General features: G+C 37.8%; 1 protein-coding gene across 18 annotated transcripts; it reads left to right on the forward strand.

Annotated features, from left to right (window-relative positions):
• Positions 1 to 799: 799 nt before the first annotated feature.
• On the forward strand, positions 800 to 15,727 carry ZNF583 (zinc finger protein 583). 18 transcript variants are annotated; one of them, XM_011379208.2, is made up of 8 exons: positions 800 to 936; positions 1,337 to 1,445; positions 2,375 to 2,475; positions 7,144 to 7,199; positions 7,580 to 7,716; positions 7,800 to 7,926; positions 8,221 to 8,319; positions 13,081 to 15,727. In XM_011379208.2, the coding sequence occupies exons 5-8, from the start codon at positions 7,696 to 7,698 to the stop codon at positions 14,556 to 14,558; spliced, it is 1,725 nt and encodes a 574-aa protein (XP_011377510.1). In that variant the 5' UTR covers positions 800 to 936; positions 1,337 to 1,445; positions 2,375 to 2,475; positions 7,144 to 7,199; positions 7,580 to 7,695; the 3' UTR covers positions 14,559 to 15,727. The 18 variants fall into 18 exon arrangements, with proteins under 18 accessions (XP_011377510.1, XP_011377514.1, XP_011377516.1 ...); XM_011379207.2 differs by having other exon boundaries at positions 831 to 957; XM_023522787.1 differs by having other exon boundaries at positions 831 to 957; positions 1,337 to 1,430.
• Positions 15,728 to 20,828: the final 5,101 nt, after the last annotated feature.

Below are 20,828 nucleotides of genomic sequence, written 5' to 3' on the forward strand. Positions count from 1 at the left end.
ATTTCCTCAATATAAAAATTCCCATCTCATGTAATGCTTTTAGTCATTGGTGACTTTGGTGAGACAAGTTACCTTGAAGCACTGAAGCATACAACAGAATTTTGAAAAAGTTCAGACATGACTTGGAGATAGGGCTAGAGATAGGAGTTTATAAAATATTTTCAAAGAAGTTCAATGGGAACTGAAAGACTGAAGAACTGAAAGACTGATCTATAAACTGCTGTTTTTCTTTATACACGTATCACTTCCAAATATGCATTAGTAGTTTTTTTTCTTTACTATTGAATTTCTCCGGCATTAGAATGTCAGGTACCTGCAGGTGGGTATTTCTGAGTGTTCACGGTTGTGTTCCCAGCGCCCGCAACGGTGCTTGGCACACAGTAGGCACTCAATAAATAGTTAATAAGCCAGGGAAGAGAAAGAACCTAAGCTCCTAACCAGTCCAGCATGCTCCCCGGGTCATTCTCCTTCTGGCCCTGATCGGCTTGTCCTGCCCGCGCGGCTACTGAATCCCTAAGGCGACCAAAAGCGCGGGCCCACCCGCTGCGCGTGCGCATCGCCATCTGAGCCCTCCCCCCTCCACCCGCGCCTAGGCCTGAGCGAGACTCGGTAGGGCAGTCGAGGGTCGGCCGGCCTGAGAGGGCAGAGCGATCCCAGTTCTAGGTCGGAAGGCCAGGGGAATTCGGTACCGCGGCAAAGACCACTCGAGAGGGACGCGGCCGGAACCACCCAGGCGAGCTTGGCCAGCAGTCCCAGGATGCGCCGCGCCGGGCCTCGGACTCCATTTCCCGGCGGGCACTGCGGCCGATGCCCGCTGCCCGCCCGAGCGCGGCGGCCCCTTTGTGAATCCCCGGGTCAGACCCTAGATCGAGTCCCCGCCCCGGCCCGCGGGGGCGCTGGGCTTCCGGCCTCCGCCGACCGACCGCACTGAGGGAGGTACCGACCCGCTGGGAGGAGGTGATGAGACTTCTAGATCGGGTGGGCGCCTGGGCCGGCGTGTGAGGTGGCCTGTCATCGTGTGTGAGACCGTGTCACCGCGCGTGTGAACAAAGTGGGCCCATGTGCGATTGAGCGTAACAGTGTAAGACGGTGTCACCATGTGTGTGAGACTGTGTCACCGTGAGGCCGTGTGATTGACAATGTGTGTGGCACTGTGAGACCACGTGTGAACAGTTTGGCCATGTGTGTGACTACGTGAGAACGTATGTGATCATGTCTGCGACAGTGAGCGTGCAACTGTGTGACTGTGTGGCCATGTGCATAAGATTGTGTGACCTTAGGGCTGCATGAGACAATGTTAGACACTAACACAATGTTAGTGTGACATTGGACCCAGAGTGGCCTTGTGTGACCCACTGTGAACGGAGGGCAGTCTACAGCTCCGGGACGTGTCCACAGGCTGCCAGGGGAGTTGCCGGCAGGAGAGACTGGTGCGTTGGTGCGAGGTGAGGCCGTCAGGTGCTTAGGGAGGCCAGTGTGCTCCAGGGTTTGGTGACTGTGTTGGGAGGGAAAGACCAAGATGCAGGGGAAGAGATAGAGATTAAGCAGAGAAGTGAGGGAGCAAGTGAGGGGGCAGAGCTGGAGAGGAAGAGACAGAGGAGCCCCAGCCTCAGGCCTGGATAGCAGAAGACAGGGCAGCAGGACCTTCACCATCTCCAGTGCAGATCTTTCCATCCCCCTCCCAGCCCCTCTCCTAGTGAGTGATGGAAGAGTTAAAAGAAGAAATCTACTGTGTGCTATTTCTGAAAATAAATGGCTGAATGAGATTTATTTATCATGAGGATGTCCAGGCACTGTGCTCAGTGCTTTATGTGGATCATGTCATGATAGTCTCAGCAGTTGATAGGGGGTGGGTACCGTTTACCAATGAGGAAGCTGAGGTTGCAAGTGGTTCCATAACTGGAGGGAGGTTACAGAGTTAATGAGTGGTGGATCGGGTGTTTGAGCGCAGGCATTTTGATCCCCAAACCTAGTAGCCCTTACCACTAAGTCGCTGCTTCTGAGATAATTGCTTTACTTTCCAAGGCTGTGAAGTTTAGTGGGAAGTCACTCTTTGATTAGGAGTTTCAGTGACTGTTCATGCATAGTTCCCCGTTCCTCAGTCTCTTATGAGGGAATTGCTCATAAAAGAGATTTGTCTTTAGGTGCAGTTAGTCATACGCCAGGACCAGAAGCAGGGTGTCCTCCAAACCACATGACCCCTCTGATGCCTACTCTGTGTAAAGAGGTTTTCTCTGAGGCATTCACTTTGTAGCTTATCTCTTTGTAGAAAGGGGAAATATTTCTTTTCAACATCAAGAGAAGGATAGGAGGTTTTCCAGGCTGGTGATGCAGGGGCTGAGCTGACATTTTAGGGTTTCTTTCTCCTCTCCAGCTCTGTTTTCTCCAGACACTGCCCTTCTCCCAGAGAGGAGCCTGAAGGAGGCAGACAGAAGAGCTGTCATCAATTCTTAAATTCCTTAAGCCATGTCTGAGGTAAGGAAGCATTTTTTTCTCTCCTCCCTGGAATGCCTTAATTTTCAGGTTTTCTATGAAGGTTTTGCTTTTCTTCTGAAACTCCCCAGCCTAACAAAGTCCCGTTCATTAGTGACCTCGTTCTCATGTTCTCCAGTTCAGTAAAAGGAGGTCCCCAAAAGCCCAGTGAGCATCTTTTTTTCCTCAGCCAGCATTTTCATGTTCATTCAAGAAATAGTTTAGCGCCTCCTATGGGTTAGGTGTTCTATTAGGAGCTTTCAAGAGGCAGAAATGCACTTCTGGGTAGGATGTGAGAGCCTTCATTGTAGGGATTCTCTGAGGTCAAGTGTATGTTCAAATGTGACCACTAGCTTAGAGCTTTTCCACAGACCTGGGTTCGAGAGGAAGGCAAAATGAGGGCTGTTGGGCAATCTCAGTCATTGTACATGACAAGGTCTCCTGCTCAAGGTGACTTTGAGGAGTGGGATGTGTGGGTCTTAAGTATTAAACTGTGGGTTAGCTGGGGCAAGGATGTTTTCAGGCTTTGAGAAGTAGGATTCCATGAGTGTAATGAGGTTCTGTTTTAGGAATGTCTTGAGTAAGTAGTAGGCTACAGCTAGTATATTCTGGGTCATCCAGTTAAGATTAGTGGGATTAATATGGAAAAATAACAGGAAATTTTTTGAAAAAGAAAAATAGGAGGAGTACTTGAATAACTGAAAGGAGTATACATTAAAATGGCTACATAGGAAAACAGTAAATAGTGTGGAATGGAAGCCAGAAGAAACAAATTAAAAGATCGGCATATAATATCCAGAAGCAAATACAAGTTGAAATAAGAATGGAAAATATTTACTCATTCATTAAATGTACGGTTCCTAAAGAGTTACTGTATACTAAGTGCTGGCAATACTGAGGTAAATAAAAATAGACTATCTTGGTCTTCATGGAATTTAGTTTATTATATGATCATGATGTCATTTTAAATCAGTGGAGGAGGGATAGATTTTTTAGAAAAAAATGTCTTCCTTACATGTTAAGGTTAAATACGTTCTGTAGGTTAAATATAAAAAATAAAACCATACAAGCCGTCGGATGAAAATAGAGAATGGTTGTAAAGAGGAAGATGAGCCAGAAGCAGAAATCAACTAGAACAGCACTATCCAATAGAACTTCCTGTGATAGTTGATAGAAATATTCTATATCTGCACTTTCCAGTACAATAGCTACTATCCACACGTGGCTGTGGAACACTTGCCTATACTAGTGTGACTGAGGAACTGGATTTTAATGTTAACTGATTTAAATTTGAATAGCCACATGTGGTCAGTAGCTAGTGTATTTTGGCCTTCTTTTGGATCTAGGCTTACAAAATGATAAAACCAGGAAGAAAACTGTAGATGATCTTTTCCAAACCTCTCATTTTACAGATGAGGAACAAGAGGCCAAAAAAGGAACATGACATAGTCACTAGTTAGTGACTGTGTCAGTTGTAGGAAGTTGTATTATATGTTGACAGTCAGTAATATAGACGATGGTGAGTGATGATTTGAAGAAGGTGGTAGAAAATGATGGACACTGTGACCTTTGCCTAGAAGCTTCATTGGCTTCCCATCTGACTTGGAATGCAATCCCGTGTCCTTATCATGGCCTCTAAGGCCCTACATAAGCCTGCTCTTGGCTACCCCAGACCTCACTTTCTATAAGTCTTTATATTTCTCTGCTTCACTCACACTTGTCCCCTTGCTGTTCCTCAAACTTACCAAGTTCTTTCCAGTCTGTGAATCTTTGCGTTTGCTCCTCCCTCTTCTGTACTTCTCTACCCCTGGATATTGGTGTGGCTTGCTGTCTCACTTATATTGAGATTGTTGTTCAAACTTTCTTTATTTAGGTTTATCATGATCATCTGTCTTACCTAAAATAAATACCCCTGTCACTCTTAATCACGTTACCTTGTTTCTTTGTCATAATGTTTAACACTACTTGGCATTGTATGACCTCATATTTAATGTCTTTCTCCTCTGTTAAAAGGAGAAAGGGGTGGGGACTATATTTTGTCCACTTCTGTATTCCCAACAGTGTAGTACTAGGCATTCAGTAAATATTTGCCAAATATATGAATGAACAAAGGAATGGAGGCAAAGGGAGGCGAGAGCCATCTACCACTCCTCTCCTGCCACACTGAATTGTCAGTGGAAGAAGGGGAAGGCAGAGGGTGTGATTTGTAGAATAGATAGAGCCCATCAGCCCAAATGCTGCTTCCAGGACCCTACCCCAGACCTCCTGAATCACGGTCTCTGGTGGTGAGGTCTAGGAAACCACATTTTTATTGAGTCCCAGGATGACTTTAACACACACTTTTTGAGAACCTCTGCCTCTAAAGATTTTATCTTTAACTTATCCTCCTATAAACAGTATATAGTTGGGATTTTTTGTTTTGTTTTGTTTTCTTCACCCTGTGCTCACTGGGCACTCAAGTGGCCCTGTGTGCCTCTCACGATCCCCTGTGTTTCCCCTCAAAATGTAGGTTGGTTTTGAAAATCCAGTCTGATAAGCTTAGTCTCTTAATTAGTATTTAGTACATTTTCATTTAATGTAATTACTGATATATTTGTGTTTAAGCCTACCATACTGCAGTTTATTTTCTACATATCCCATCTGTTCTTTGTTCCTGTATTTCTCCTTTTTGGCCTTCTTTTGGATAAATCAGGTGTTTTTTCATTATTATCTTGTTAACTATACATTATTTTTATTATTCTTTTAGGATAATATGTATCCATTGCTCATTATGTAGTAATACTCTTTCTTCCTTCTGTAATCTTCCTCTTATAGTTAGTACTGTCACCAATTGAGTTAGTACTCTCAACAAGTTAAGACCACTACCGTGGTTTAACTCTAAGATATTAGTAGTAGATATTATGTATGGTTTATAGTTACTGTCTTGGGACTCCTAATTTCTTCCTGTGTTTCCGTGCTTCCATTTCCTTCCATTTTTCTTCTACCTGAAAAACCCGTTAGTATTTCTTTGCGTGCAGGTCAACACTTTATTCTCACCCGGAATTATTTTTCATTCGCTCCTATTCTTGCTGGATCAAAATAGTGTAATTGAACATTTTTTCTGAGGTTAAGTAAGTCTGGGAAATTCTAGTCTACATGGAGAGAAAAACTTCTAGAAATTTAAGAAAATAATTACAGGCCTTTGCATCATTATAGTGGAAAAATTGAGATTCATATATGATGAAAATATGATGTGGCATGTTTATACCATGTAATATTATCCATCCAACAAAGGTGATGTTATAATTAAATATGCATAGATAATCATAGACTTGTCTGTATAAGGAAACATTTGAACAAATATATTCTAATTGTAAATTTCGATTGGTCTTAGGAGGTAGGGCGACATGGTGGGTAGGTGTGGTGGGTGGAAGACCTAATTCTTTAACTTAAAAAGGGGGGAAATTCACTGAGGGTAGAAATACTGAATATTATTTTATAATTTTCCTTAATGATGACAAAATTGTATGAAATTTGTTTTAGCACATCAAAATATAAAAATAGTTGAAAGGTATTCAAGTCTCATTGGCTGAGAAAACAATGTCAGACAGTCGAAACCTGGAATCCATTAATTTGTGAATGCAGCTAAAAAATGTCTTTTAAGAACTTTATCTAGCAAAACCTGCCTTACCTGTCTACAGAAGACATTATGTGTGGAACATTCTTTTTGTACAAAACATTATCAAAAGTCTGAGTTTTAATAGAGTTTATGACTTACAGTGCCCAGCCTGTGTAGGTCAACATTCATCCTTTCACACCTGACTTCACGTTCCCTTTCTTCCTTGAAGCTTTTACTCCAAAGTGTTTCAGAGACGGGAAGCATGTGAGGTGGAAGCTGATGTGTGTAACTGATTCCTCTTGGAGTCATACTTTTGCTTCCTTTACAGCCTACTTAACATTTTTGTCCATCACTTAGGCACTAGTGAGTCATACATTGACTTATTGTTTCCATTAAAAATGTTTTTGTGAAAAATCATCAATGTGCTTAAATACATCTCCAGCAGGAGCCCTGCTCTACAGAGTCACAGTAGGAACAAGAGTGATGTTCGTATTTGACAGCTACTCAGGCCAGGAGACACACCAGAACTTTCTCCAGGTTGGGTCCTGGAGGCTGCTGCCATGCTGGACTAAGCGGGTATCTGGGATGGTCACTGGCAGGGCTCAGGGCAACAGCTGTTTACCAACTTGTATGGCGCTATTTCAATATCTGACAAGTCCGTTGAGCTGTTCGGGTGGGTACCACTGAGTGCCATCTGTCTGTCAGCATAGCTTAAGTGGCATTCCTCTGGGACATGCCAAACCTGAGAAGCATATGCCAGACCATGCAACAGACCTTGCTAAGTCTGGAGCAGAATCATCTCGTTTGGAGGAATACCCATTTTTAGTTTTTAGGGAGCAAACTAGGTCTTTTTCCATATTACAAGGACCCTTAATTCAACAAATGGTAGTAGTATTGGGAGAGCTGTACTGTAACATTTAAAAAACATTCTCACTCATTAGATATGCACAATTGCGTATGTTCCTCCAGTGAGAGCTGTAGGTAGTTTTTGATATACTTCATGATCACATTGGAAATAGTCACTATTTAATTTCATCAGTAGTGCTTAAAATGACTATTATTTTGTCTCTTAGGTAGCATAAGTTACCAGCTGTCTTTGAAACTTAATGGGGTTCTCAGGAGCTGTCAGGTAATCCTTTGCTGCCCCTGAGGTTCTCTGTTATGGCATACATTTGCTTAAGGTGTAGTTTTGCAAAATCACTATAAAATTTGTCTGCTATTTTTATTACATATATATTTAACTATAGAAGATCAATATTATAAGTATTCTATCAATATATCTGGAGCATTCTAGATTTCATTGGAAAATTGCTGGTTTAGACCACATACGTCTTGGAAGGCTTAACTCCTGTCCTTGCTCCTCGAAGCTTGCCTTCACTGGCCCAGTCTATCCTGATTCTCCAGATTGAGAAATGTTTTAACATTCAGTATGAATAAGCTATTACTTACACTTGATTGTTTACAGTATCGTTATTGCCCATTTTGTGGTATGTTATCTTTTCTCCATAGGGACTCTCGGAAATTGTGCACATCATGGCATCATCAAGACTAATGACAGAAGTTGTCCAGCAATTACTCCACATGTGTTGCACAGAACCTAAGATACTGCCAGAAAATTTTGCTATATGCAATGTTCCTCTCCAGAAGTATAAATGATTTAACTCTTCAAACTATGCCCATGTGAGGGTAATACCACTAGTTAAACAAGAATATGTTTATGTCCTTTCAGGATTTGGTGACATTTGGGGATGTGGCCGTGGATTTCTCTCAGGAGGAGTGGGCACGGCTGAACCCTGCCCAAAGGGACCTGTACAGGCATGTGATGCTAGAGAACTACAGGAACCTGGTGTCACTGGGTAAGGAGGGCTCCCTGTAGGCCAGAACCTGCACTTAGGGCTGCTTTCCAATGTGATATTTGAGAAGCCTCTGATGTACTTCATTCAGTTTCTCTTTTTTGTGCTAACCCTCAAATAGGCTGAGTTTTGTAGAACTGGTAGCTTCATTAAATTATTTCTGCAGCTTCCTCTTCCTCGTTCTTCAGCACACTTCCTCTTCTTCAGCTCCCACCTGTGATGCCCCTACTTTTCTGGTAACCAGGGAGCTCAATCTGATTGATGGGCCTGGCTAACTCCCCTTTTATTTCTTAAAAGCAGGAGTTTCAGTTTCTAAGCCAGATGTGATCTCATTACTGGAGCAAGGAAAGGAGCCTTGGATGGTGAAGAAAGAGGGGTCAAGAGGCAAATGCTATGGTGAGTGAGAGAGAACTAGGGAGGTGGAGGCCATTGTAAGGAAAAGCTCAGCCATTCTGACAGATTCCAGCTCGTAACTGAGGTTTCCTGGGTCGCTTTTCTTAAAGGCTCTAGGCCTGGGAGGAAACACTGAGGTGCCCTTACATGACCTCCCCAACTTATTCTCCTGTATATGTTCTTTCACACGTTAAGGTTATCTTCTTGGATAACCTATTCCTGTTCTCTGGGTCCAAATGTCAGTGTCTTCTTGTCCTTGCTTTTGTTTTGCACAAGCTGCTCCATCACATTAAAAACATCCAGACAAAACAATGCCTATTTTTTCCTTTTCACTCACTCATTCCTTTTAGATTGAAAGACCAATTCACTTATTTATACAGTATTTTACCAAGATTCACTGAGTTTCTACTTTGAGAAATCATTCCGCTAAATTCTTGGGATTATTCAGAGGTTTATAAACCATCAATGAAAAAAGAAAGCATTTGCAGTTGTTATTTTCAAGTGTGAGTAACTAGAAGGTGATACCATTTAATAGAAACAAGTCAGAAGAAAAGGTTGGGAGGGGAAAAGTCGAATTTGGCTTGGGACATAAGAGACTTATTTTTATGAGCTAGGGATATTTCCAAGTGAAGAAATGCAACATGCCATTGGAGGGAGACAGGCTAAGAAAAAAAGTGATTTAGAGATGTTAACATGAATGAATGAGAATAAGAGTGTGAGAGATAAAGCCTGGACTGGGGCCTCTGTAGGGAAGTGAGCTTTGATAACTTTCTCAATGCCCTCTCTGTTAAATGGCTTCTCTACAGTTTCTGTTTTGGGTTAAATTTTCTAAATTTTAATTTTTCTAGATATTATCCTTTTCATTTAGGTTTCAGATTTATTTCTGTGAATCTGAGCAAAATAATCTCTTATAATTCTTTTTATTTCTTTTATAGCTATAGTAGTTTCCAATTTTAATTTCTTATTATGTGTACTTTTCTTTTTTAAATTATTTATTAGGTTGCTATTCTTTAATCAACTTTTTTATTTTTAAAATCCAACTTATGGATTTATCTATTAGTGTTACCATTCTTCTCTTTTCTAATTCTCTGGTTTCTGCTTTTTTCTTTACAGATTCTTACCTTCTAATTTTCTGAGGTTAATTCTGTTCACTATCTTGCTGAAATGAAAGCTTAACCTATTCATTTCATTCTCTTTTATTTACTAATTATTAAGGGCTATGAACTTTCCTCTGAATATAGCTTCAGCTGTCTTCTATTGAGTCTGATGTTTAATGTTTTTGTTATTGCTGTTCTATAGATAAACTACTTTTAAAATTTTCCCTTTTACACAAGAGTTGCTTAAAATAAAGTTTTCTGGTTTTACTGTATTTTGACCAAATTGTTTTATCATATTTGATCCAATAGTAATTAGTACTAGTTCTACTTTCTAACATTTGAGGACTTTATGTGGCCTAACATATATTTAGTTTTTGTAAATGCTCCATAAGATCCAAAGTGTAGTCTCTATTTTCAGGGTAAAAAGCTTGTTACATACCATGAGTTTTATTATTTTATGTTATTAAAGTGTGTTTTTACTGACATTTTTATTTCTATCTATAATTTTTTAAATAATTTCATTAAGGAATTAATTAAACAGTAAATGGCCTCTATACAAATTATGAAATGTGATGAGTTCTAACACTTGTTTACAGCTACAAAACCATCACCACAATCAAGACACATAGCTTGTTACCCCATATGATTGTGCCTTTTTGTAGTCCATCCTTCACCATTCCCAGTTCCAAATACTATAATCTGATCATTTTAGATTCATTTTAGCATCTAAACTAAATGGAATCACACAATACATGTTCTGTTATGTCTGGCTTACTTCATAAAATCAAAATTTTGAAATTCATCCATATTGTGTGAATAGTTTATTCCTTTTACTGCTGAGTGTAGTCGTCCTCGTATAGATATTCCACATTGTGTTTTTCCATTCACCTGCTGACAAACATTTGGGTTGTTTCCAGTTTGGGGCTATTATAAAACCACTACAAAGCTGTCATGTATAGGAATTAGTGTGGATGTATGTTTTCATTTCTCTTGGGTAAATATCTAAAAGTGGAAAAACTGACTCATGTGATAGGAATGTTTAACTTTTTAAGAAACTGTGTTTAACTTTTTAAGAAACTACCAGTTTTCCAAAGTGACTATACCATTTTCATTCCCACCAGTTATGAGAGTTCCAGTTGCCCCACATCCTCACCAAATCTTGATATTGTCAGTATTTTTAATTCTATTTATTGTAATGGTTGTGTTGTGGTATCTTATTGTGGTTTTAATATGCATTTCTCTGATGATTAATAATGTTGAACATCTTTTCATGTACTTATTGGCCATTCATATATCTTTTGTGAAGTGTCTGTTCAGATATTTTGCACATGTTTTATTGGGTTGTTTTTCTTCTTATTGAGTTGTAAAAGCTAGTGTTAATACAAGTCCTTTCATAATACGAGTCCTTAATACAAGTGTCTGTTCAAATATTTTGCACATGTTTTATTGGGTTGTTTTTCTTATTATTGAGTTGTAAAAGATAGTGTTAATACAAGTCCTTTGTCATTTATATGTATTGGGATCTATGTATGCCAATTGTGCTTATGTTTTTGTTTTTTTACTGCTATCTTTTGAACATTCAGAGTTTTCAATTTTTGTAGATTGGTTGGTGCTTCTTCTGCCATGTCTAAAAAAGTTATTGCTGCTACCAGGTCACAAAACTTTTCTTATGTTTTCTAGGAATTTTATAGTTTTAGTTTTTACATTTTGGTATATGATCCATTGAGCTAATTTTTGTGTCTTGTGTGAGGTAAAGGTTGAGGTTCATTTTTCCCCCCATTTGGATAATTCAGTTGTTCCAGTACCCTTTTTTGGAAAGGCTTTCCTTTCCGCTTTAAATTGCCTTGTTGATACCTTTGTTGACAATCAGTTGACCATAAATGCATGGGACTAGTTCTGAATCCATTCTGCTCCATTGGTCTATATGTCTATCCTTTCACCAGTACCATATTGTCTTGATATCAGTAGCTTTTTGGTAAATTTTGATATCAGATAGTTCAATATTTAACATCATTTTTGACTACTTTAGATCCTTTGCATTTCCATATACATTTGAGAATGAAGTTGGAAATTTCTACCTAAAAATCTTGCTGGGATTTTGATGGGGTTTATGATGAATCTAAACATCAGTCTGAGGAAAAGCAACATCCTAAATAACATCATTGAGTTTTCCAGGTTTTGAGTATGGTTTACTTAGCCACTTACTACTGTCTTCTTTAATTTCTCTTAGCAGTATTCTGTAGTATTCAGTGTAGTGGCCTTTTATATCTAAAAAAAGGTTTTTTTCCTGAATCTTTTGTGTTTTTTTAGTGTGCTATTATAAAACAGAATTCTTAAAAATTCCGTTTTCCAATTGTTTACTGCTAGTAAGCAAAAACGTAAGTTTATTTTCATGTTAACTTTATATCTTGTAACATTGCTTGATCATTTAGTTCTAATAGTTGTTTTGTAGTTTCCTAAGTATTTTCTGAATAGACAATCTTATTATTTTCCAATAGTTTTATTTCTTCCTTTCTGATCCTTATTCCTTGATTTTCTTGACTTACTGCAATAGCTAGGACCTCCTGTACAATGTTGAATAGAATTGGTAAGAGCAGATATACTTGCATTGTTCTCTATCTTAAGGGGAAATGTATTCAGTCTTCACCATTAAGTTGATGTTATAGGTTTTTCTTAGATGCCCTTTATTAGTTTGAGAAAGTTCCTTTCTATTCCTGGTTATTGAGAATTTTTATCAATAGATGTTGAATTTAGTAAAAATATTCTTCCTACATCTAATAAAATGATCATATGATTTTTCATTTTTGATCTGTTGATGTACTGAATGACATTGATTTTCACATATTAAACCAACCTTGCATTCCTGGGATAAACTATATTGATGAAGATATTGCTTTCACTTTCCTAGATTTGATTTGCTATTGTTATTAAAGGTTTTACATTTATTTTCATGTACTACATTGGTTTTGTGTACCATGATAAGAATTTTGGTTTTATTTTAAATGTGGTGAGAAACCATTGAAAAATCTTAAGCAGAATAGGTAATTTGATTTAGGAATGAAAAGGGGAAGGTGAAGTAAGTCCTGTGGTAGGTTAATAAAATCAAGCAATTTGATGTAAAATTACTTTTATATGAAGGCATCTTAGTTTCAGTGATCAATTGAAAATTTACATTTGGTTGAAATACATCTCATAGAAAATGATATTCAGGGGGACCTTTTTCAGACTACAAAAGTTTAACCATAGAGTTTTTTGTACAGTCTAAGGCAACTAATAGTGCCTGGTGTGTCTTTGGGTCTGGGGATCTTATGGAGGTTTTTTAGCCATATTAACATTATAAAATTGGTTTTTCTAAAGGTAATGAACTTATTTTGAATCAGGATAACCTCGGGCAAGAGAGGAAGAGTGTTTGGAAACTTATATTGATATAGATATAAAATGATGGTTGTGGTTTTAGATAACGCCTTTGATTTTTAATTTTTCTGTTAGTTACCTTACTGGTTATGTATGATTAATTTATATTCTTAATCTTGAGTTCTCGTTCTTTATAATCTCACACTGTTTAGATTGCATTTAAACTTCTTACATATTTTATTCAATATTTATTTTAAAAGTTTTTCTGTTCTACTGCATAAACACAAGACTTTTTTCCTTTCATATTTTTTAGATTGGGAGTATGCATTTAAAAACAAGGAATTTTCATCAAAGCAAGTTATTTATGAAAAATCATCCAAAGTTGTGATATTGGGAAGAAGCCATCTTAGTTATAGCCTTGACTGCCCACTTTTGAGAGAAGACTGTAAAAGTGGGGACTGGTTTAAGAACCAGCTGGGAAGTCATGAGGTTCATCCTAATCAGTTGATCATCACTCATAGAGAAATCCTCCCTGAAGATCAAAGTAATAAATATACTAAATCTTGGCAAACCTTCCATCGAGATGCAATATTTGCTATAAAACAGAGTTTTCCCACCAAAGAAAGCATACATAAGCAAGAGCCACGAAAGAGAAGTTACCGAAAAAAATCTGTTGAAATGAAACATAAGAAAATCTATGTAGAAAAGAAACTTTTGAAATGTAACGAATGTGAGAAAGTCTTCAACCAGAGTTCATCTCTTACTCTTCATCAGAGAATTCATACTGGGGAGAAACCCTACGCATGTGTTGAATGTGGGAAAACCTTCAGTCAAAGTGCAAACCTAGCGCAACATAAGAGAATACACACTGGGGAGAAACCCTACGAATGTAAAGAATGTAGGAAAGCCTTCAGCCAGAATGCACACCTTGCTCAACATCAGAGAGTTCATACTGGAGAGAAACCTTATCAGTGTAAAGAATGTAAAAAAGCCTTCAGCCAGATTGCACACCTGACTCAACATCAGAGAGTCCATACTGGAGAGAGACCGTTTGAATGTATTGAATGTGGAAAGGCCTTTAGTAATGGTTCATTTCTTGCCCAGCATCAAAGAATTCATACCGGAGAGAAACCTTATGTATGTAATGTGTGTGGGAAAGCCTTTAGCCACCGTGGTTACCTAATTGTACACCAGAGAATCCATACTGGAGAGAGACCTTATGAATGTAAGGAATGTAGGAAAGCCTTCAGCCAGTACGCACACCTTGCTCAACATCAGAGAGTTCATACTGGAGAGAAACCTTATGAATGTAAAGTGTGTAGGAAAGCCTTCAGCCAGATTGCATACCTTGATCAACATCAGAGGGTTCATACTGGAGAGAAACCCTATGAATGTATTGAATGTGGGAAGGCCTTTAGTAATAGTTCATCACTTGCACAACATCAGCGAAGTCATACTGGAGAAAAACCGTATGTGTGTAAGGAATGTAGGAAAACATTTAGCCAGAATGCAGGCCTTGCTCAACATCAGCGAATTCATACTGGAGAAAAACCTTATGAATGTAACGTTTGTGGGAAAGCCTTTAGCTATAGTGGATCTCTTACTCTACATCAAAGAATTCATACTGGAGAGAGACCCTATGAATGTAAGGACTGCAGGAAATCTTTTAGGCAGCGTGCACACCTGGCTCATCATGAGAGAATTCATACTATGGAGTCGTTCTTGAGTCTTTCCTCTCCCTCACCCTCCATGTCCAGTCAATTGTCAAAACCTGTAGGTTTTATCTCCTAAATATGCCTTGAATTTCACTCCTTCAGTCAGTTCCATTCTGTCATCTGCACTCACTACCCAATTATCTATTTGGCATGGATTATGGAAATAGCTTTCTAAATGGTTGTTCTGCATTTATCACTTCGTCAGTTGTCCACATTGCAGACAAACTTGTATTTAAAAAGTTTGATATCACTCCTTCATTAAAACCCCTCAAGTGGCATCCCGTAGTTCTTAGGTTGAAACACACATTCTTCAAAAAAAGCCTAAAAGACTTTCCACTACCTTGTTCCAGTCTATCTTCCTGTCAATATCCGTCTCATTCTTTGGATATTTATCCAGAATTAAGAACTCATTCTGGTATCAAATAGATCTGGGTTTTCATCCTTGCTCTTCCATATTTCTGGCCTCTAATTTTAGGGAAACATTTTGTCTTTTGTAAGCTTCAGTTTTATTTCTATTATAGGAATAATAATGGTACTACCTCGAAAGTTAATGGGAGCATTAAATGAGCTAATGCATGTAAATTGCTCAGCAGAGTGCCTAGCATAAAGTAATCACTCAATAAACATTTAATGCAAAATAAAGATACTGTGGTACACAAAGGAGACCTAGTCATCTCAGCAATGACCAGCTGCAAAATAACAAAAGCAGCAGGTCAAGACTCCAGCGGCTGTAAATGTTTTTAGTCAGAAACAATAATCATTGTACTAAACGTGAGTGACAAGGGTATCTAATACAGGACTGATATATTAGAGTCCATGATAATGTAGAGTAAAACAATGGCTTCTATTTCAGCATGAACATATAGAAATATGACTTTGTTGCTAAGGAAAACTAACCTCATTAGATATTCAATGGTTCTAAGCAGCCAAATTTTTTAAATTGCTAATAAGTAGAAGTGGCAGAGATGTATTCATTTACATTCAAAATAGATTTAATTAAAAGTAATAATAATAAAAAAAACACTTGAAAAAATCAATAACCAAAAAAGACTAGACAAGTGTAAGTTTGACCCCTGCTCCTAATTCCAGGTAGGTGAATTTTATTAGATCTGTGTCATTTAAAATAGAAAAAGCTGTTAGACTTCTAAGCTGTAGTTCTAAAACTAGAGGAGAAAAGAAACCAAAACTTGTTAAGTCAGTACTCATAAACTGGCTGCCCATAACATGTTTGATTTGGTATGCAAAGTGAATCTGAGTCTTTTTAGGTGGGCATGTGTTTTCCAGTTCTCTACAGTTTAAACCACTTCCTGTTCCTGTACATCTGACTTATGTTACACTTTATATTATTTCCTGATGGCTTGGAGTACTCAATCAATGCAGTAACCAACTCACATATGAGTACAAGTACAAAGAAAATGATGAAAGTTTAATGGATGATGAAAAAAACATTTGAATACGCATTTAACCTTCTGTAAGTGAAAACTTGGTATTATACAGATGTTAGTAGGCACATAACAAAGTCCTAAGACTTAAGGCTCAAAAGATTGTGTGTAAACATACACATATACATTCATAGAGATATACACAAAGAAAATACAAAATAAAATTGATATCTCATGCCAGCGGCTTAACAGTATTGATAAAATTGACTTCTGTACAAAAACAATCCCCTCATTCTTATCCAAATGTGAAACGGAGTGATTAGAGTACATTGTAACATACCTTATAATTATGGAGTTGTGAACAGCCTTCCTAAACATGACAAGCTCCAGAAGCCACATACATAAAGATTCCAGGTTTGATTGTGTAAGAACTTTATTAAGCTTTTATATAGTCAAAGATAGTGTAAACAAAGGTTTTTAAACATCAGAATTAGAGAAAATCATTACAACATATATAACCTATGAAATCCATGTCCTTGACATAGAAGTGCTCCTACAAACCACTTAGAAAAGAACACTTCTCCCCTTATGGGCAAAGGGTATGAAGAGGCAACTGGTGACTGGTGAACGTGTGTGAGTACTAAATTTCACTAGGATCAGAAGAACTACAAGTTAAACCAATGAATTATCCATTTTCCAGTGTCAGACTAGTAAAATTTACATTGTGAAAGCACACGAAAGGAGATATTTCTGTGTGCTGATGTGAGAGAGTATGGATTTGTACAACCTTTTCAAGGCAAATTGTATCAGAATTTTCATTGGGAAAACCAAGATTTTCTTTTGCAGTTAACAAACTGCACACAAGTGTACCTTCCTTTCATATCCCAGTAAACAGATAAAACAATGTAATAGGTACCAAATGAAAAGAGAGGGTCGTCAGTGGATAAAAGAGCTAAATTTTGTGAAAAGACGAGGGAGAAGAGTGTTCATTCATGAAATGTAGCACAGGAAGCTGCTACCCAAAATGTTGGCATACTAGGAAATGCAGTCATGGGAGCCCATTTGGCCAGAGGATCCCTAGACAGGATCAGGCATCGAGCTGGCTTGTAGAGGCTAATGTACTAAGGATACAAGATGACAGGACTGTTATATGCATTTCTATGTGGAAATTATGTTAGTACCCCCTGCCAACAGCCTCCCCACTCCACCCCCTCTCCTGTAAGTAAACTGAATGGGTTCCTTACTGCACACCATGCACAAAAATGACTTCCAGTAGAAAATCCTAAATGTAAATAAGTAAAAGTATTAGAAGAAAATATAGGATGTGTTTACGACTTTGATGTTGGACATATCTTTCTGAAACAATAACGAAAGCCATAAAAGATTAATGAGGATATCAAAAATTAGCATGCTTTTAAAACAAAAGATAGCAAAAGAAGAAAATATTTGTAATACATAGGAAGAGATGTGAAAATACCTTTAAATCAATAAGGACAACTAAACAATATAAAAATGGACAAAGAAGGAATACATATGGCCTGTAAACATGGTCCCTGTTTAACCTTGCTCTTATTTAGAGATGTATATTTAAATAATATAACATCAAAACTTGGCAGTGGTGTGGAAAAATGAGTATTCTCATCATTGCCACTTGGGAGGCAATGAATTTTTAAAAATATTCACTACAGCCCCTTTGGAGGGCAGTGTGGTTAGTATGTGAAACACTGGGAACAATCTAAACTTCCATTATAAAGGCAAGATGAGAAACACTACCATCAGTTAAAAACAATAGACTGAATATTTATATGGACTTGACAAAAATATGTTTATTGAAAGGGCAAATCTCACAGAATAATACAGTATTATATATTTCTGATAAGTATGCAAATGTTTAGGAAAAGTTCTGAACAGACACATCTGACTGATAACTGTTTCTTCTGGGATATTCTGCTCAAGAAGGGATTTAGTATTTATCAGTCATATTTGAAGTTTTAAACAGGAATGTAATAATATATTCTTACCTTGTGTAGTGCTTGACAGGTGCTAGAGTAATCAGGGAGGTCAATTCATGGATTGTATAAGTGTCTAACTTTAAAATTTTAAATAAGAAAAAAATGAAATAATTATGGAGAACTGGGGCAATGAGAGCGAGAGTTGGCGGCCTGAGGTGAAACCTTTTCGGAGTTTGGAGAATCAATCATTGACTCACCAGCCCTTCCCATGCACATGGAGATCCCAGTAACCCTTGCCACTTAGGGAAACAGATCTACAGTGAGAATTTCCAAGAACCCCCACCATATAGTTAGGATAATCAAACCATATTGTTCTTTTTTTCTTTCAAACTATATCATTCTTTTTTCCCTCGCACCATATTCTTAAACGTGAACAGACAACTAAGGATTATCACAAGTGAAGAAAACTCTCAGCATAATAAGGACTAAGAGATAGGACTAGCCCGAGTGGGGCACATTACATAATAAGAGAAGTAACATTTATGTTAGTCTGAGATTTGAAAAGATGGTTGCGGTTGTTAAATACGGGAAGCTATAAAAAGTTATTTAAATAAGAACTCAGAATGAAAAAAAATATTGTTGCAATAAACTTAATAGGTTTGAAAGAAAACTAAGGGAGCTCATCAAGTACAGACATTAAAAAGACAGAAAATGAGAAGGAAGAAGGAACATGGAAGTTGAGAAGGTCCAACATCTAAAAAAAGCGACAGAAAAAATCAGGGAAATTATGAGGGAAATAGCAAGTAAATAATTATAAATCTAAACTGAGGAAAGGTGTGAATGCAACTTGAAATAGCTTATTGAATGTTGGACAGGCTGAATTGGCAAACACCACAACTCTAAGAAAAAAACAAGACATCCAGAAATATGCTTGTGAAATTTGAGACTATAGATGAGACCATTCTAAAAGCTTCCCCAAAATGTAAATGTTCCCTAAAAAGAACAATCAAGCTAGCCTTGGCCTTCCCTCCCATAAGCAATATTAGATATGAGAATACAGAATAGCCCTTCCAAGTTATGAAGTAAAATCACTTTGAATTTAGAAGTCTATACCAAAACAATAATTAAAACATCCGGACAGATATTGAAAGTCTATATATGCAGTTCTCTTCAGTTTACTCCCACATGTCCTTTATTAGGGTATTGAAGGATTAGCTTTAGCAAAATGTGGATGCAAAAGGAAGGTGATGGGAAAGGCTTCAATAAACAATGGATGTAACCCAGGAGAATGACATTGAGAATAACTAGAATGACCACCCTGCAACAACCCATCCAAATTACTGGGAAGCTAGGAGACCACGGAGACAGTGAAGAAAATAAATCTTCAGGAAGAATTGATGGGTGATGTTAAGTAGAATAGTAAGAAGTTGGAGGATTTAACCAATATGGTGATCAAACTGTTCTTAGGAAGAAGGAGAGAAAGGCAATTATTTACTTCTGGTGAAGATGGGATTCTAGGGAATAGTTTACCCTCCCACCTGAAATGCTAAAAAAAGGACAAAATATATGAAAACTTAGTGTTCAAGATACTGGATATCAGGCAATGAAACAGAGATCTCTGGTAAATGAGAAACATATGAGGCGAATATGGTGCTGTGACTTCCCCAGGTACTGCCTGGACAATTTCCAGTCTGAGTGGAGGAGACGGAGCTGGGAGTCAAGAAGACTGAGGTGGCTTGAGGTCACACAGTAAAGTGCCTGAGAGTGCTGAAAGAAGAAACAACCCAGATATATGCAGAATTTTTACCTTAGTAAAAACTCTAGTTTTTACCTGAATACTGATGAGAACAGGCATGTGAGGAAATGATCTGAAGCTGGGGAAAGAAATGATAGAAGGATAAGACAATAAGACAAATCCACAATAAGAGATCTCAACATGCATCTCTTAACAGAACAAGTAGACAGAAAATTTACTTGTAAGTGAAGATGTTGAAGATGTAAACACCATCAGCCACCTTGATTTAATTGACATGTAAACACCACTCCACCCAAAAACAGTAGAATATACATTCTTTTCAAATGTGCCCAGAACATTTACCAAGATCAACCATACTCCAGGCCTTAAAACATTTAAAAGGGTTCAAGTCATACAAAATATGGTTTGTGACTAGAATGGATTAAATTAGAAATCAACAACAGAAAGATAATTGGAAAATCCCCAAATATTTGATCTAAATAGCCCAATTTTTAGTAACCCATGGGTCAAAAGAGAAACCAAAAGAGAAAATAGAAAGTATATGAATTGAATGAAACATAGAACATAGCATATCAAAATGTGTAACTGTACTCAGAAGAAAACATAATAGCACTAAATGCCTAAGTTATAACAGAAATCTCTCAAAACAATGACTTCGATCCTCACTTTAACAAATTAGAAAATGAAGAGCAATGAGACCCTTAGTTAGCTTAAGGATAGAAATAATAAATATAAGAATAAAAATCTATCTTGGATTTTTTATGCTGATTTTATAGAACTGACATGACAAGTTTAAATGAAAAATTCATCGTTCTATTATCCTGCACACGTGACCACCCTCCACAAATCTGGTGGTGGTTTCCTCAGTTCTGGTCAAAGTTAGAGTGACAGAACCCATGTGGTCATACATCCAAAGTTGTCAAAACAAGATATGAGTGTTTAAGAAAAAATAGCTTTTGCAGAAGGAAACTTATAAGTAAGAGTCCAGTTGTATACAACCCCTTTACAAAAACGAACTCTGATTTTATTACTTATGTATTTTGCACAAGCTGGAAACAGAGACTGAAAGCTATCATGGTGAATAGCTTATAGGAGAAGAGCCTAGTACTTAATAAATCCAGGGGTTTCCCATGTATTAGTCAGCTTGGGCCACCATAACAAAATATCAGAGACTGGGTGAATTCAACAAAAGAAACATGTCTCATAGTTCTGGAAGCTGAAAGTCTGATAGCAAGGTGGCAGCATGGCTGGATGCT

The sequence above is a fragment of the Pteropus vampyrus genome, unplaced genomic scaffold, assembly GCF_000151845.1.
Source record: "Pteropus vampyrus isolate Shadow unplaced genomic scaffold, Pvam_2.0 Scaffold357, whole genome shotgun sequence".
NCBI classification, from domain to species: Eukaryota; Metazoa; Chordata; class Mammalia; order Chiroptera; family Pteropodidae; genus Pteropus; species Pteropus vampyrus.